Source organism: Bidens hawaiensis, unplaced genomic scaffold, assembly GCF_021521415.1.
Source record: "Bidens hawaiensis isolate Kalapana, Puna unplaced genomic scaffold, B.hawaiensis_p1.1 tig00024002_1, whole genome shotgun sequence".
Taxonomy (NCBI): domain Eukaryota; kingdom Viridiplantae; phylum Streptophyta; class Magnoliopsida; order Asterales; family Asteraceae; genus Bidens; species Bidens hawaiensis.
Genome location: NW_027493778.1, coordinates 173,020 through 190,760, shown reverse-complemented (window position 1 = coordinate 190,760; position 17,741 = coordinate 173,020). Strand labels below are relative to the sequence as shown.

General features: G+C 35.7%; 1 protein-coding gene and 1 pseudogene across 1 annotated transcript; both read right to left on the bottom strand.

Annotated features, from left to right (window-relative positions):
* Window positions 1-716: 716 nt before the first annotated feature.
* LOC143568529 (pelargonidin 3-O-(6-caffeoylglucoside) 5-O-(6-O-malonylglucoside) 4'''-malonyltransferase-like) lies at window positions 717-3,010 on the bottom strand (annotated as a pseudogene).
* A 96-nt stretch (window positions 3,011-3,106) lies between these two features.
* Window positions 3,107-8,199, bottom strand: LOC143568523 (uncharacterized). The gene is made up of 5 exons (XM_077054668.1): window positions 8,081-8,199; window positions 7,273-7,494; window positions 4,870-4,948; window positions 4,658-4,736; window positions 3,107-3,411 (listed from the first exon to the last, which is right to left on the bottom strand). Exons 1-5 carry the CDS (start codon window positions 8,144-8,146, stop codon window positions 3,336-3,338), a joined length of 522 nt encoding a protein of 173 aa, XP_076910783.1. The 5' UTR covers window positions 8,147-8,199; the 3' UTR covers window positions 3,107-3,335.
* Between the last annotated feature and the right edge of the window lie 9,542 nt (window positions 8,200-17,741).

Below are 17,741 nucleotides of genomic sequence, written 5' to 3'. Positions count from 1 at the left end.
CACAATGCTCCTATATTTTGGTTTTTCACCATGGTCTGTTTTATTTAAATATATGTTAAATTGTTGTATTTTGAGCGTGGACGAATAAACTTATTGCTTTAATGTCGGAGTCATAACCTGATACCAGTATGGTTTTCTATGTACGATTAAGTCTCGACAACGTCAATTCTGACTGCATTCGCGTTAGTTCACAAACGCTATGTGTGGGTTTTTTTTATAACTTTTTTTTATCCCTCAATTCTGTAATCAACGAATTCGTATCATTTCGCAACTGCAATGCGCATGCTTTTTTTTCGCCACATTTTTTAAAATTTTTAAATATGTTAAATTGTTGTATATTTAAGAGTTGACGTATTTATGGTTTGCTTTATTTTTGGGGTCATAACGAGATACCAATCGAAGTGTCATCGGTTCGTAACCGCAACGCATGTTTTGTTATGTTAATTTGTTGTATTTTTACGTTAACGATGTTTTTTTTTGGGTGGGGTGGGGGGGTAATTACTGGTTTCGTAACCTGGCATCGATCGAATTCATCTCAACTCGCAGACGCACTGCATGATTTGATAAGTTGTACGTGTACGACTGTCAATAACATCAACCCGGCGCAACGCGCCGAGAATCTTCCTAGTTTATTCTAATAAACTAATACACAAAAGAATTAATACAAACATATACATATATATAAGATGATTAAGAGACAATAATTAATACACAAAAGAAGTAGATTTTAAGCACCAAAGTTGTTGACATCTAGAGCTTCTTCAAAATAAGGGACATCTTTAACTTGTAAAACAATGTATGCTTCGATTCCATTACCTCCAGCACCATCGATCAGAAGTCCTGAATTTTTCATAGGAGTGGTCCAAGGAACCACCCATATGGGCTATCCGAAACCAAAGTCAACTTCGTAAAAGGAAACTTACACCAACTAGTTATTGAAATTACATTCGTTGATTCAGGAATGCGGTTCGTTTTTAACAAGGAATTCAATACCATCCTTTGCCCATGCTCGCTATCGTGGTTTACCTTTGAGTAGTCTAGTCGTTCACAGCTTTCGTGACAGAATCGGTTAATAGATTTGCCAATTCTTCGGTTGATTCAAGGAACGTGGGCTTGGTGCCACAAACCCACCCCCCCCCCCCCCCCAAAGATTCCCACAAGAATACTTGGGTATTGAAGAAGCCATTTTTTCCCTTAGATTTATTATTTGGCGGAGTATAGACTCTCTTGGGTGATCGTGTGTCGCACGATCAACACCTATGAGAGCCTTACAAAAGATAGCAGATACCAGTTGTACCTTCGACAACCTTGCCCTCGTGGTGACCTTTTCTTTCATGTTGGATATTGCACTCTCACTAAATGAAAGTTTCTTTCTTGTATATTTGCTTAACAAATTGTCATCGATGATATATGGTATTGGACTGCGACGGACGCCACGACCAGGAAACAATGAAGATGACATGAAACCCGGCGTTGTGAATTTGATGTCACTTTGTTCCTGGTTCGTGGCAGCCCACTCATTTAGGAATGTGCATAGTGTTGACGCGTCAACAATCTTATGTGTAGCACTTACAGCAAGTGCTACACCTCCACACTCAAAGGTGGTCAATTGAACAGTAAGAACAACGGTTCGGGTTTGGGTTATAATTTTGGATGGAATAAATTCATCAACCAAACTAACATTCACTTCTGGACCAACATCTTCGAGTTTGATGTTAACTTTGGCTTGTATGAACTCAGCACCTTCATCGTTACAATCAACGGTTTGAGTTTCTTCAACATATCTACCAGCAAGAAGGTACAATCGCGCTAAGGTTTTCTCGAGGGATTTTTCTAGTTGGGCAACAAACAACATAGGATTGTGATAGTTGTTTTTGGTGAAGAAAAGAACAGCAGCTACATTCATGAATGGTGCAAGTTCATCAATGAAACCTATTTTGTAGTTTTTAAGGCTTGGAGGGGTTGGAACCAACGGTTTTATGAATGTGCTTGCTACTTTCTCAAATTCATTGCCATCTTAATTTGTTTTTATGGTTTGGAGGAGTTGAACCAATTAGAATGAAATGAAAGGTTGCAAGGGATACACTATTTATAACGTCAGAACCTTTATTTTATATTTATTTTTATTCAAAATGCATTTAGTTGTTCACGCTATCTTGTTAGTTTTAAAGTCTAGATTCTAGAAAGTAAGAGTTCAAGTCATAGTATGTTTAGGGAGTTAATTAGCATGAGTAGATAGCTAGGGATATATAGTAGTGTGTCAAGAAAATTATAATAAACAGAATTAGTCATTGGTTGAGATCAAAATCTCATGTTCTTAAGCCTGATTTTTAACAATTAATCATAGGATCGTCTTCGAGAATATCTTTATATTTTGGGGCTCTGGGTGAATATAAAAAGGGCATCTAAAATTCATGTTTTTAATTATGTGATAAACAATTTGACAACTTTACCAATTGGGTTGCATTGTGTGTGTGTGTGAGAGAGAGAGAGAGAAAGAGAGAGAATACGAGCAGCTACGGCGGTGGTAGCATCGAAAGAAATAAATTTGAATTTAGTTAGAAGAGGCAAGTAGGTTTGACATTGGAGAAGATTTTTTTTTTAACAGCAAGGCTTATATAAAATATAAAACAAAGAGTACAAGTTAACAGAAACTCAGCAAGAAACTGAGGAACAAGACCAAAGAGGACCAAAGAAACTAAACCAAAACATCTAATACATCATTCCGTCCAAGTTAAAACCGAACCATAAGCTCCACTCTCTTACAAAAATCTTCGACCGTATAGAGAGCCACAAGAAAGCCAATTCTTTTATATTGTCCAATACTTTATGAATTAAAATAACCTTGCCTTCAAAAATCTTCTTGTTGCGATTACACCATAAACTCCACATACTAGCGAAGAAAACGGTAATAAGCAATTAAAACATTGGAAAATGCAAGTAGATGAGGCAAGTTAGCACACGCAAGGTTAATCATCCATCCATAACATCAACCATCAAACACCTTCATCATAGAACTGGATTAGCCTGAGGTTGAAACCATCCAAATTCAATTTTCTTTTCTGTAAACTTAGTAAACTATATAAAGTCCAATCAACCTTTTATATGGTTATACCTTTATTGTCTTGTTAGAAACCAAAATTGAAATCTAGTTGTGTGTGAATAAATAAGGTGCAACAAAATAATCCCCATAAACCCGCCTTACATTTCACAGAGACTTTGTAAATGGCACTAGAAATCAGAAACATTAGATGCTTATAAAATTTGGCTTCATCTTCACTAAAATGACAGCATGCATATGTTTGTGCATCATGCTAACTTATGATAAATGATAATCATGGCCCTGTTACAACTTTTGCGGTTTCTTGATTTTGAAACATAGCGCTAAGCTGTTTTTCCATTTCTGTTAAACTGTTTACACAATGAATGGAAACTGTGAGCCATAACTGCATTATTAATAGTACAAGTGGCTATTTCAACTCATTAGCTACGAATAAAAACAGTAGATTCAAATCCAGGTTATGTTTTGTTTCTAAGAGAAAAAATGTATTCAAAGTTAGCTAGAACAAAACAACTAAGTCATTTTATTTAGATGTATAGAGTATCATTCAAACTTAACAAAAAAAATATTACAACATAAAGTTAATAGTCTATAACAAAAATCCAATAGCTTACAGCATTAAGTGTTTGGGCCAACCCGACTTATCATCCAAACCGCCTGGCTAGGGCTGCTAAACGGGTCATGTTCGTGGGTCGATGGGTCAAACATGGCATGAACATGTCACTGAACACAACACGTGTATTCGCGGGTCGACATGAACATGACCCTTTTAACTTGAAATAATTATTTGTACTCTTTTCTCATATTAATACATATTATTTTTATTTTTTAAGCAATTATGTTTAAAGTTTGCAAATTTATTTTTGAAGTTCGAAATTTTGGCAAAAAAATACCCAAATAGTTTAAACTATTACACAACACACATTTTAGAAGAAAACTAACAAATAAATAATGAGTTACACAGATTAACCGGTGAACCCATCAGTTTGACACGAACACAACCCGTTTAGCTAAATGTGTTCGCAGGTTCTACCCAAAACTGACCCAAACCCATTTATACTAAGCCCAAAGCCGCGATTTCGAGTTAGGTTCAAGTAAAAAATTCACACCCGTGCGCATGACATGACTATTTTCCCCAATTAAGAACTGTTGTGAAATAAAGGAAATGAAGTTAATTACAAAAAAGTCCATGTGATTTGTAAAATTTGCACAAGAGGTACATACTTCTTGTAAAATTAAGTCCTATTTTTACTAACTTGTAACACTTTTAACTTTTGTTCCCCCCTTTTCCGAATTAAGTTTTAATATGTTTTGAATACTTTCAGTTAGACTTTAGAAAACACATTTCATCGTGATTTAAAATCCCATGTTCATAAAATATAATAAGCTTCCGTAACTGTCGGGGTGATAACATAAATGTCCACATGTGCAAAATATATGGAGAATTAGTTAAATTGGGGGAACAAAGGCGGTACATGAACACATGAACTATCCTTATATTTCTGAAAAAACACACATTGTCTGCAAATTTCACAAAGCACGGGGATGGTTTTTATAATGAACTCTTTAAAGAATTATATTGAAAACAAAACTCACATCTGGTATTTTCGAAAAGCTTCATTCCGTTTCACCATGTATGTAGGACTGTCCTTTGGGAGCTTGGTCACACTACTACCTGCAAAACAGAAAATTTCAACATTGTTACTAAAATCAAGTTAACAAAAATTAAAATGACAATAATAAACAGCAACCAACAAATTTATTGAGGGAGTGAAAGAAAAGAGATGCATAAAAATAAACAAGTTTACTCGGAAGCATAGCTTGGGATTTCTTTTCTTTGGTTTTGTGAGTTCTTGAAGAACTTATCTTTATGTTAGTATGCAATCCCTGCAACAATGAATAACGTATAAAGCCGCCATTGTAAAAATTTAAATACAGTTAGGTCATAATTAGAAAGATATTGTGAGACCGTTGCCTAATTCTTGTTTAAATTTTAAAAGCTTTTTGCAATAAATTAGATAGCAAACTGCATGAATAATTGAATACCAAAATATCCAATTTGTATAAACATACCATAGTTTGGCAGTTAAAGAAACAAACCACGTAAGTTGGCAAGAAATGGTGAGTATATTGCATTAAATATATTAAAATAATATGTACTGCCTATAACTGTAAAAATTGACTTCCCAGCCTTCTCAACTGGTGCCCCATGTGTAACACTGGGATGGATTTTGAAGGCCGAGAAGTACTCCAGATACTATCGTATTCCTGATTATGAACAAGTTGATGTAGCTTCGATGCATCTTGAGGGGGATGCTCTAGATTTGTACTCATGGATATCCACCGAACAAGCCATCACTTTTTGGGAAGATTTGGTTCATGCCTTGCAAAAAACACTTTGGGCTGGCCGAATTTCAGAACCCTGATAAAAACTTGTGCAGCACCAAACAAACAGGTATCGTGCAGGAATATCGGTTGGAATTTGCTAAGAGGTCTGCACGGGTTTCAAACTGGCCAGATCATTGCCTGCTTGGTGTGTGTTCCTAAACGGGCTTAAAGACGAACTAGAGGCAGATGTCCATATCCATAAGCCACGCACAGTCTACAATGCTATGAGTCTTGCACTTGAGTTTGAATCATAGTCACATGGATCGCGGTACGTTCCGGTACGAGGTTCGTACATTTTTAAAATTCGGTACAAGAGGGGGTAGGTTCATTCGGAATGCCAATTCGGTACGCGGTACGGTGTACCGTATATTTGGTACATCGTATCACATACATAACAATTTAATATAGATTTTTAAATTTTTTTAATAATTTTCTTAAGTTTCTAACATAACTTAACTAAAAGTTTACTTTAAATAAGCTTTATTAATGGTTTAATATGTAAATAACATCTGTCTACAATATCTACAAAGTTAAGGGTAAATTTTAATAAAAGAAAACTAACTTAAAGGATGAAAAATGCAAATTTCCAAATACTCAGATTACATCGGAAAAAATAAAATAAAAAAAAAAAAGCTGCGTCAGTACCGGTGTTTTCAATCACCGGCCGTCTATTGGAATTCCATCGAATCATCGATTGAAATCAATACGGAACGTGAATCAAATCAATTGGGAACGCGAATCAAATCAATTGGGAACACAATTGATCAGCAAAAAAACGATATGATTGAAATCGGGAACGATGACAGTTAACGATCCGAATCGCGTTTCCGAAGTGACTGGTACGACTCTGTACCCGATTCCGGTACGGACGTTCCGGAACGAAGATCGTTGGTATTTTCACGTTTCCTTTGACTATGGTTTGAATGGAAACTAAGCCATAAACTGAAAAGAAACTCATTAATTCCCTGCTCAAACCTGACTCGAAACCGTTGACCCCTGACTCAACATCTCCCAACCCACCTGTGACCATCACACAAACCCCACCACTTCGTCTTTCGAATGCAGAAAAACAGTCCAGGTACAACAAAGGTGAATGCTTCAGATGTGGTGGCAAATATGGGTCGGGACATCGTTGCAAGACGGTTAGTAATCACCTACTGGAGGTGGCTAATGAGGCAAGCGATCCAGAGACTAGTACAATGAAGATTCACCTGGATGGTCAATCGAACACAAAAAAATTCTGCTATTTTTCATCATCTCCAGCTTGAACCAATATGAAAACATTCCCAGTCTTCTTAGACTTGAGGACAAGTCGGTTTTCCTGGAGGGGGCAGTAATGATACGTACCCAAGGGTTCCAGTGGGTCAGACCCATCCAGAAAAAAACAAGATCCCAACACATGGGTTAAAAGGCAGTTTGCAGAACAAGAGTCGTGGCTGAGTGGGAGGTAATTGGCAGCTAGTAGTAGCTAGCTTATTTATATGTTATTAGGTTTAATATTTAGCCAGACTAGAATGTGGAAATTACTAAAGTATCCTTTGTAATCGGAGACGTCCCCATCTCAAATTGGGTTTTAAATTCAGAAATCAAAGCTTTCGATCTCCAGTTTCTAACACAATCCACGTACTTTGGTAACGAATAGTAAGTGTATTTCATTAACTAACTAAAAGGATGTATGCTGCATATAAATGTTGAAACCAAAAACTGACTAGTAAAACATTTTTCTTGCAGTTAACCCTAAACTAAAATGGAACCGCATCACAAGAAGAAAGCTTTTTGATCAGATGACACAAAATAAAGAGAAGTTACGATATAATTATTACCTTTTTCTTGAGTATTTTCATGTGGCACTTTTTAATGTAGTGCACTAGATGATAACGGGAATGTCTTGACGACAAATCTTTCTTGATCTCTGGATTCTGAGCAAGCCAGTCTAGAACATCTTTTGACTTAATTACCTCGTCTGTTTTTAAAGTCTCTAACCATTTGTATACAGGCATCCACTGATCAGACCGTTGGAAACGAAAATGAAAAGGATCTTTTTCCTATATAAACACGATCAACAATTCAACACAATAACCATAAAGGTCCATAATATACACAAACGTATCATTTATGCCCTAAAACCACAATCAATCTATCTATAGTAGAGAGCATATCAAAGTGAATGGACCGTGCCAAACGATTTCAAGACATTACATCAGATTATACACCGTTCGGTTATTAGCCTCAACTGAAACTGAATTCATCGGTTAAGCTAGTTTATTAACCAATTGGTTTTGGTTAATAGCAAAACTTGGGGTAAAATAGTTGTTTAGAAATACATAAAATGAAGGCATAAAAGCTAGAAATATTTGCAAACATGAATGGTTCAGCCGGGTTAATTTCGTTTACAAAATAAACAATAAACAATTGTCGGTTAATTTCGGTTTGGTTGGGGTTATTACTGATGAGAAGTCGGATTACCAGAATTAACTTGGAAGTGATACTTAAACCTAAATAACTGCTCAATGTAAGACACACAAACTAGGAATGTTAAAAAGAAGCCCTAACTGTAAGCATACAGGTAGCTAGCTGTACTGAGTGATGTGATGATAATTGAAGAAACAAGTTAGTGTGATAATAGAGTACCTCAATGGACGGAGTTACATCGGTTGAGAAGGATTTGACCAGCTGATAGACGTCAGATGGAGGCATGGATTTGATGTGATCAGGTATCAATAAATTGTTGGATTGGAGCCACGTTTCGACGTCGGATGGGTTTAAAGGCTTATCCGCCGGGAGAGCAAGTGATTCGAAATCACCGCTAGGCTTTTGACCGTCGTCCGGTAGGGTTTCTTCCGCCATTGTCCGGTAGGGTTTTGATTCACCCAATTTACTTTACTTCTTTTCTTTTGTGTGGGGTTAACGGGTCAAATTGGATCCTGTCAAAACGGTTTCTTAACAAAAAGATTCCGGTCAAAACGGCTTGTCTGGCATTTTGAAGCCTCGCTAGTGTATATAACTTCTTATGCATGTCGTTGAAACCCCTTTCCACACCGATAAATGGACTCGGATAACAACGTCATGAAAGTGATAATCCGGTTCAAATTCGTCTTGTTGTCAGGATTTCAAAACCCCCGGTCTCCATTAAGCTTCACTAGCATTTATCGCAAGGCGTGTTTGGACACCCATCGGTTGCATGCAAAACATTTAAAGAGCTTTCGCGATTTAAGTACTGACACGATTAGGTTACAGATGTGTCATTGTCGAGAGCTTTCACAGTTCAAGTACCGACACGATTTGGTTAGGGATGTGCCCTTTGACATGTTCTGGCGAGACATGATTTTTGTTTAAAAAAAAGCATCCATGAATTTCTTTACCCATCCGTTGGATGGAAGGATAACTCTTAAACCAGTTGACATTTTGGTGTTTGGATAGGAGGGGAACACGCATGTGTAAATCTGATAGGTGTTACCCATCTTGGGGGCTTCATTAAGCTGCATTAAAAACTGAAATGTGACTAAACACGAGAAAGTATGTCTTAACAACCACCACATGTTTATACATTTCACATTCAATGTTTTTGGTTTCCTAGCACATGAGGTTGTAGAGCTACTTAATCGTGTACAACGGGTCATAAATGGTAATATTATGACCCCATGATCTATAAATATTCTTTTTAAACGACTTAGGGGGTGTTTGGCCTAGCTCTTTAACAAAGCTTATAGGTTTTTTTAGCTTTTTTGTTTTTACAAAATAAGCTTAATTTGATGTTTGGTTAATTAGCTTTTTAAGCTTAATCTTGTTAGTTTATATAGACTAATTTGAAAAAGCTTGTTTGAAGAATAGTTTTTTAGCTTATTTAAATAAGCTTATTTATCAGTTTATGTAAGGATATAAGCGTATTTGCCATTTAAAAAAGACTAGCAGAGCAACTTGTTGCACGATTGTCTTCTGTGTAATGTTTTCCCTCATTATTTAATATTTATGCTTTTTTGAATCTGTTTCGACTAGGATCCATGTAAACGTCATGTCGCATGTCACCAAATATTTTGTTTTTAACAAACTTAGCTAATACGATACACAAATTTATAAAGAATAAATTAAACAAAAACAACAACCGTATCCAACAGCAAATCTCACTAACCAGTGGCGGAACTACGGGAGGGTCAGGACCCTCCAGCGAAGCAAGTTTTCCCTTAGAACTGGAAATCAAACGGAGAAGTTTTGTTAGTTGACCCTTTAAATTATAGAAATGTTAAAAGTGTAAAGTGAAGGGTAAAGAAAGAAAAAGAAAATTAAATAATTTTCAAACTCCGGCCGTCGACCCTTTAAAGCAATGTAAGGCCCCGTTACTGGTAGCCCTACTTTGGTGTTGGATTTACTCATAAACACAGTTCTACAAATTAGAGTTAATTAAAACTTTACGCGGAATATAACTTCAACCATAACATATTACAAAACAGTCAAATCTTGTCTTAACAACATTCAATTTATTTAAACATAAAACATAGTCTTTGTAAACACCATAACATTTTCTTGAGATGCCAGTATCTTCGATTCTATGCCATGTGTCTTCAGTCAGGTGAGCTGCTTCAACCTATTTGCCTGCGTGCATACTAAAAGTCAGCTATGCTGAGTGAGTTCTAGTTAATCACATAACTTATTTTACATACACATATACGTGCCCGACGGTACACATTACATACTTAACCTGTACATCATTCATCATACACAATCATAACTAACCTTACATTATAAAGAGCATTCGCCTTACATACCTCGGATATTATTAGGGTCCGGTACCCTTCATCTTCGGATGTTATTAGGGTTCGGTACCCTTCATCCTCGGATGTTATTAGGGTCCGGTACCCTTCATCCTCGGATGTTATTAGGGTCCGGTGCCCTTCATCCTCAGATGTTATTAGGGTCTGGTGCCCTTCATCCTCGGATGTTATTAGGGTCCGGTGCCCTTCATCCTCGGATGTTATTAGGGTCCGGTGCCCTCCATCCTCGGATATTATTAGGGTCCGGTGCCCTCCATCCTCGGATATTATTAGGGTTCGGTACCCTCCATCCTCGGATATTATTAGGGTCCGGTACCCTTTCTTCCATACCTCCTTAACATACTTTCTATATACATAATCGTAAGTTGGCACATACATACATCATTCATTCTTCATATTACAACATACATATAACATCAACCATTTCCTGGCAGTACATGCAATTCCGATGATCGTTCATGTATCGGCAAGAAACCATTCATACATTTCACATAATACATATATGGCATACACTTATCACTTAGGATAAGTGTATTAACTAATCACATCGAGTATGCACACAGCCCCGAAAAAGTAACAAGGAATGGGGCTATAAACTCACCTGAAGTCGGTTACGTTCGCCGTTAGTAGTTATTCCCTTCTTTAGCTGTGCGCGACTAACTGTATAACAATTACTCGTATCAATTATCTATCACTAGCCATATCGCGTTTCTATTCTAATTATAACCCTCAACGGACGGGGGTCCGGGGGCAGCGCCCCTGGCAGTGGGGTCTAGGGGCGGCAGCCCCTAGCAGGGTCCAAGGGGCAGAGCCCTTAGCTGGGGTCGAGCTGCCAGGTCAGCTTGGAAAAATTTTATTTTCATTAACTGTCTTAACACATTTTCCATTAGAATTTGAATCATTATTAAATTTGCTAACTTAAAAGTTCAATGGCTTCTTTGTAATTAAACCATTCTTTTATAAGTTCAAGGACCATTCTGTAATTCTGTTAAACTTTCAGTTCGTTACTTAACCTTAACGAATTGACTTGTCATGACGAACTGGTTCTTTGTAACAAATTGAACCCTCTAACGAACTGGACCCTTAACGAATCAGTCCATAGCGAACCAGTCTATGCAACGAATTGGACCTTCCGATTCGTTATCTTTTAATTATAGCGAATCAAGGGTAGTTCGCTATCTTTTCTCCTTAATGAACTGAAGCTAGTTCGTTATATTCCCTTAGATGAATCAGCTAGCGAATTACTTCTAATTCGTTAGTTACCCCTTAGCGAACTAGGGTTAGGTCAGGGAATGTCAGAACATTCCCTGACACCCCTAACCTCGTATTACATTTTCCAGCGCCGCCGCTGGAAAGCCGCCGGAAAAACGTGTTTTAACTCGTTTTTCACTGTTTTTCGTCCAGTTCGATCCAGATCTGAGCTAGGGTGATCCCTAAGCTCATCTTAGGTTCGGTTTATACCCGATTCCATCCGGATCTCGTGACTTAAACGGTTTAACGGTGTTGGCTCGTAGTTTCGCGATTATATCTAACGGGTTTAAGTTAATAAACATCATACTAGTATTACCTCGGGTCGGTGCTCGGTTTCCTTCTCGGTTTCGGCTAGAGAGAAAAGAGAGAACTAGAGAGAAGCTTAAGTGTGTGTTTTGGGTGGTGTATGGAATATGTGTGAAATGAAATTAAATGGTGATTAATGGTTTATATATTTAGGGATCATGGGCTTAAGCCCATGGTCTTTCCCTTCTTTCTTTCACAACCCAAATCCATAACCCATATCCATTTACCCAACACTAGCCCAACTCATGTTCTATTTATCTAAACCGATAACGACCCACTATAAAATAGTTGAAATTTATTTTATTATTATAACCAAAAGTAAGATGTTACAAGCGAACAAGATGAAACTAAAAATTAAAAATTAGAAAAGGGCACAAAGTAAAGTACATATTAGTAGGGGTATTATAATATTTTCTACTATCCAGGATCCACTCAAATATTATGGACCTTTTATTGTTATTATATTATTTTAATTTTCCTAAAATGTTTTTATCTATATCTATACTATATATAATACTCCAAACAAGGGCAAATTAAGACACTCATTTTTAAGTAATTTACAACACTTAAATCATGAGGTACATGTGTTAGTAAGGGTAAACTTGTCTTTTAAACACAATTCATTCAACTTACAAGTTTGATCAATCATTTTTAACCATATTATGTTTTTAATTTAAGTTGTAAACTAACTTTCCACCCATGATTTTTAAACGACTATAGCTTGTTCAAACGTTAATATTTTTATAAAAAAATTACACCATAAAAACGATTTTTATATTATCTTTAATTTGGATATGATATTGTTATAATTTTTTTCATTTTAAATAAATTAATATGTTAAGTAGGGTGTTTAGTGTCGGTTTTGATGGTTTTTAAGTTATAAACTTGTGAGTCCAACCGTTAATACTGATTTTTTTGTTGTCCAAAACCAAACTCAACCATTGAAAGTTGAAACCGAATCATTACTAACGGCCTGGTTCCAGTTTGGTTTCACAGTTTAAACTTTAATAATAAATTTAGTTTAAAATAATTATTAATTTAAATGTACCATCAATTTTAACTAAACACCAACATAATATGATACTTGAGAGGATCATAAATAAAAAATGATAATTTTAGCCACATAAATGGTAAATATTAATGGAAGATTTAGGACGTGAAATAATAACAACAAAGATCACAAAATGAATCATACTACAATTAGGTTAATTTAAAGTTGTATAGCCAAGTTATTTGTAATAAAAGATTATGTTCAATTAAATTTTTAACTATAGCTAATATATATTACAAAACATATCTAATAATTAATAATAAAAAACATTAAAATGCATTCAGCATTTACAGTCTGATCTGGTTTCATATGGCTGGTTGCCAGTATAAACCGCGAACCAACCGTTCACTACGTTTTGAAAGTTTTGAAGCCGACCAACAAACCGAAAGTAAAAAAAGAAAAAGAAAAAAAAGTCAAAACAATGGCCGGTTTAAACGACTTCAAGGTTTTAACTGAACCATAAACACTTATATTTGTTACGTGATTAACAGGTTCAAACACGCACTGATTACTTATTCATATATTTATTTTGTCTTACGGTTAACTATCTACTTGTTTACACAATTATATTTCATAACTATTATTTATTGATTGAACTATTATAGTATATTGTTTTATTTGTTATATTTTAAAACTACGTCTTTATTTTTTTACGAGTGTTTCTATATTTTATAAAAATTATATTATGAATGAATATTGTCATCATGTGAGATAACTATTTGAAATATAACTTTGGTATAAAACCTATACTAAGCATGAAACTTCATCGAATACTAATAAATACCAATGAAAGTGATAATAAAATGTCACAAAAGAAGAAATTAAATCATTAGATTATGCTATTATTCTTGATCCAATTGCATATACCAATTATTGGTTACATATCGGAAAATAATATAATTGATGAACAATAAAGAAGAATGCAACAAAAATATTTTGACCCCTCAAACAAAAAGTTCTGGTTTCGCAAGTGTCACTAACATCAATGTCATTAGTACGGTATGAAGATGGTGAGATGTGGGCAAACCTAAAAATAGAGAGACTACTTTCAAAGAAACCCTAACTCCAAAAACACATATGCCATAGACAAAATAAAAGCAACATAGAGTTCTACACAAGAACTCTAAAACAACTTAGAATAAACAACAATAACAGATAGGTAGCAAGTAGTTAAAAATCAAATAACGGTATAAAAATAACACACTAAGAAGTTATAATATTAGTAATATTCGAATAACTGAATGAACAAATAAGATCAAACACCATAGACACAAAAAAACTAAGGTAAAATTAAACCTAACATACGGACTTATAACAAGAATTGATGTCTCCTAAAAATCCTTAACTTAATCCTACGTTGTCAAGAAGTCTTATCCTCAACCATGTGAGTGCAAACAAATCACGCCTAATCAACTCATCCAAAGTCAATTAGTTAATTACTTTATGTAGATATACCTTTTAGGCACTAGAGAGTAAAACATCCAACAGTCATAAATTTGGCTTCATCTTCACTTACATGAGTGGTGTAGTGACCAAACCACCATACATATGTTTATTGTGCATCATGCTAACTTATGATAAATAAAAAATTATGGCCATGTTACAACTTTTGAGGTTTCTTGATTTCGAAACATGGCGTCAAGCTGTTTTTTTAATTCTGTTAAACTGTTAACACAGTTAATAAAAATAGTGAGCCGCAAATTCATTATCTATAGCGGAAGTGGTTAAAAGGGTCAATTTCATGGGTTAGCCTGACACAAACCCACAAGTTTTATAATAACCTTAACATGACATGTATTTGCAGGTCCACACAAATGACCCGTTTAACCCAAAAAACAATGTTTTTAATTACTTTATTATTATTATTTTGCAGATTAATACTTTAAGATTCTAAAACTAGATGTTATTTTTATTTTCTTTTAAAAATTATGATTTTACTATGCCAACTTGTTTTTGAACTTCCAAATTTTGGCAAAATAGTTCTAAGTTCAATTATTACACAAAACATATTTAAAAATAATAAATGAGTCACATGCTGAACCAGTCGGTTTTAACACAAACACGGTGTAACATCACGAAAAATTCGAGTTAAAAACATCAAGTTTCGAAAGTCAATGGACCAAATCTGTTCAATTTCAAACTTCAAGGTTCAAAATGAAAATTCTGGTTTCTAGACCCATCGCGTATGAGGGAAACCCATCGCGTATCGCGATGGGTTGTCTGACAACTTGAAACGTGGCATGCCATGTGGCCACACGTGGTATGACGTCTGCCACGTGTCCTGTCACGTGGCACAACGCCTGCCACGTGACGACACGTGGAAGGCCTATATGGTGACTGTCTAAAGCTACGTTGTGATATGCGACGGGCTTCTCAAAGGCCATCGCGCATCGCGATGGGCCTACTGAAAACGCTTATAAATAGCGGCCATGGGTGTCTCATTCCAACCATCTCAAATTCAACTCTCATTTCTCTCTCTAAGATCCACTCTCTCACTACCTCGAAGTACGTACCCGATTCCTTGATTCCCGTGTTTGTTCCTCGATATTCGTACTACAACCTCGACGACGTACCAAAGAAGAAGGTGTTACAATCCCGACGTCCCGACGATCCGTTTCGTAAGGTGTGTCGACGTGAGAAGGAGTGTTGTTGCGTCTCGATAAGCGTGCCAAGGTGAAGTGTTGATCAAGGAATGTTGAAAAAGAAAGAGACGTCGAAGTGCTGCTCGATTGTCTAGGGTTTGACAAGCCAAGTAAAGGTAGACATAATGTCCAAACAAAATAATAATAAAATATTGAAGAGGCTTAAAACCCAAAGTTGAGGAAATATTCGATACCTCGATAAAATATAAGAAATATATAACAAAGAAAAGAAAAGAAAGAAATATAAATATATATATATATACTAGCAGGTGTACCCGCGCGTCGCGGCGGGGACACATGATGGAATTTCGGTGGTGTGAGGCGTCGGTACAGTTGCTATAGGCTAATGCAACAAATGCTAGTGTAGGTCGACTAAAAACAAAGCTAATGAGACGAATATGATGCGACTCGTTTGCCAGTTAAAATCTAAATGAAAGCTAACAACAGATCCGACACGTGTTTGTTGAATGGATTTTATTGTTAAAGGAACACAAATTTGAGAAATTAAAGGAAACCTCAACTCAGCTTATGTTATAACATATAGGAATGAAACAAGCTAAACTTATAGTTTTCAGTAAGTTAGGCTCTGCAATTTCAGCAAGTTGATCAACATATAGGAACAAATTTGACTCGCAATCTCTGCAATTTTACTCAAGAAATCAACAATCCCCATATTCAAGTTTCAAGATAATTAAGTGAATAACATAACTCTGTAAGTTTGAATTTTTTAATTTCTTTTTCCTAATACGGTTTATCCGTATAGATTTGAATTTAACTCGAATTTCAGTACGCTTATTCAAACTGGTTTATTCAAGTACCCGAATTGGACTCTAGTACGCTTATTCGAATCAGTTTATTTGAGTTTCACAAAGACCGCAAATTTTACCATGGAAAGTAAAGTTTCACTTATGAATATAATTTAAACATATATTATTGTAGATTAAGAAATTAAATGAAAAGCCATACCCCCCGTCCCCCCCCCCCCCATTTTTTTTACCAATATACTCTACATTTGGACCAACCAGTTTTTCATCAAGTTGTGTACATGGTGAAATTACGAGTACTGTAATTGGCAATATTTTTCAGAATCTATATCCATGTTAAAGAAAACCTTATTCACGAACTACGACACAACATGAATGGAGCATCATCATCATCATCATCATCATCATCATCGTACTCAGTATATCTCACCAATAGCAAAGCTATGGTAGGGTCTGAGGAGGGTAAGATGTAGACAACCTTAACTCTACCCCATAGGGATAGAGAGGCTGCTTCCGGTGAGACCCCCGGCTCGATAGTAGTTTTGCATCAAGCCTTGGACATAAGTCACATAGCACTCAATCATCGGGACACCGGCTGATCGGTGCATGTACCCTTATCTTTCAGCTATCAACGTCACTACATGATGCCTGATTAACTGTTCGTCACTTTTAACGTTATTTTTTTCATTTAGCATGTACCTGAGAAGTCTTTTATGAAGTTCACTCATACATGGAGTTCTTTCAACAACTTAACCTGCAATCACAAATAACAATATTTAATACATATCTCAAAGTATCCAACTTAAAAAAAATACAAAGTTTTAGGTTACTGAGTTTGAAATCGTAACATAGCAATACAAAATTAAGAAATGTCAAACTAATGTTGTCCAACCTCCACTCCAACAGGTTGCTGAATGAAGGGAGATCCCTGTACTTTATCAGGAGGGTGTACAAACAGAAACTGAAAAAAATATAAAAAACTTAATCACATACTCAAAATGAAACCAAATTAGCATGTCCCGTTTATTGTTAATCTTAACTCGTTTTGTGAGGGCGTATGGCAGTACCCAAAGCTCAAGATTTGCTACTGCCAAAGTTGACTGATGTTAGCCATTGATTGCATTTTTGACTGAATATCTAAAATCTAAAAATAATCAAGTTATGAATGACTGGACGAAACCAAGAAATAACCCCTCACGTGCGAAATTATTAATATCAGAGTTGGAATGAAGCTCAACTACCACCACGCTGTCAAACAGCCTTGATGGTTTCTTCAATATCCTATGATGCTAAAGTCTAAACAGCTGAAATCTTTTTTAAATTGTAAACAATCATAAACCAAATACTCAACGGAACATATTCAAACATAAAGAAGCAGATACACACCAGGGACTGGGAATGGAAGCTAAGCTTATTGATGTCTTTGGGTGGTTACTACTTTTGAATTGTATATTTGTATGCACTTTTCTCTTCAGTGGTTTGTGATATACCTTTAAGTAGTCTAAAAGC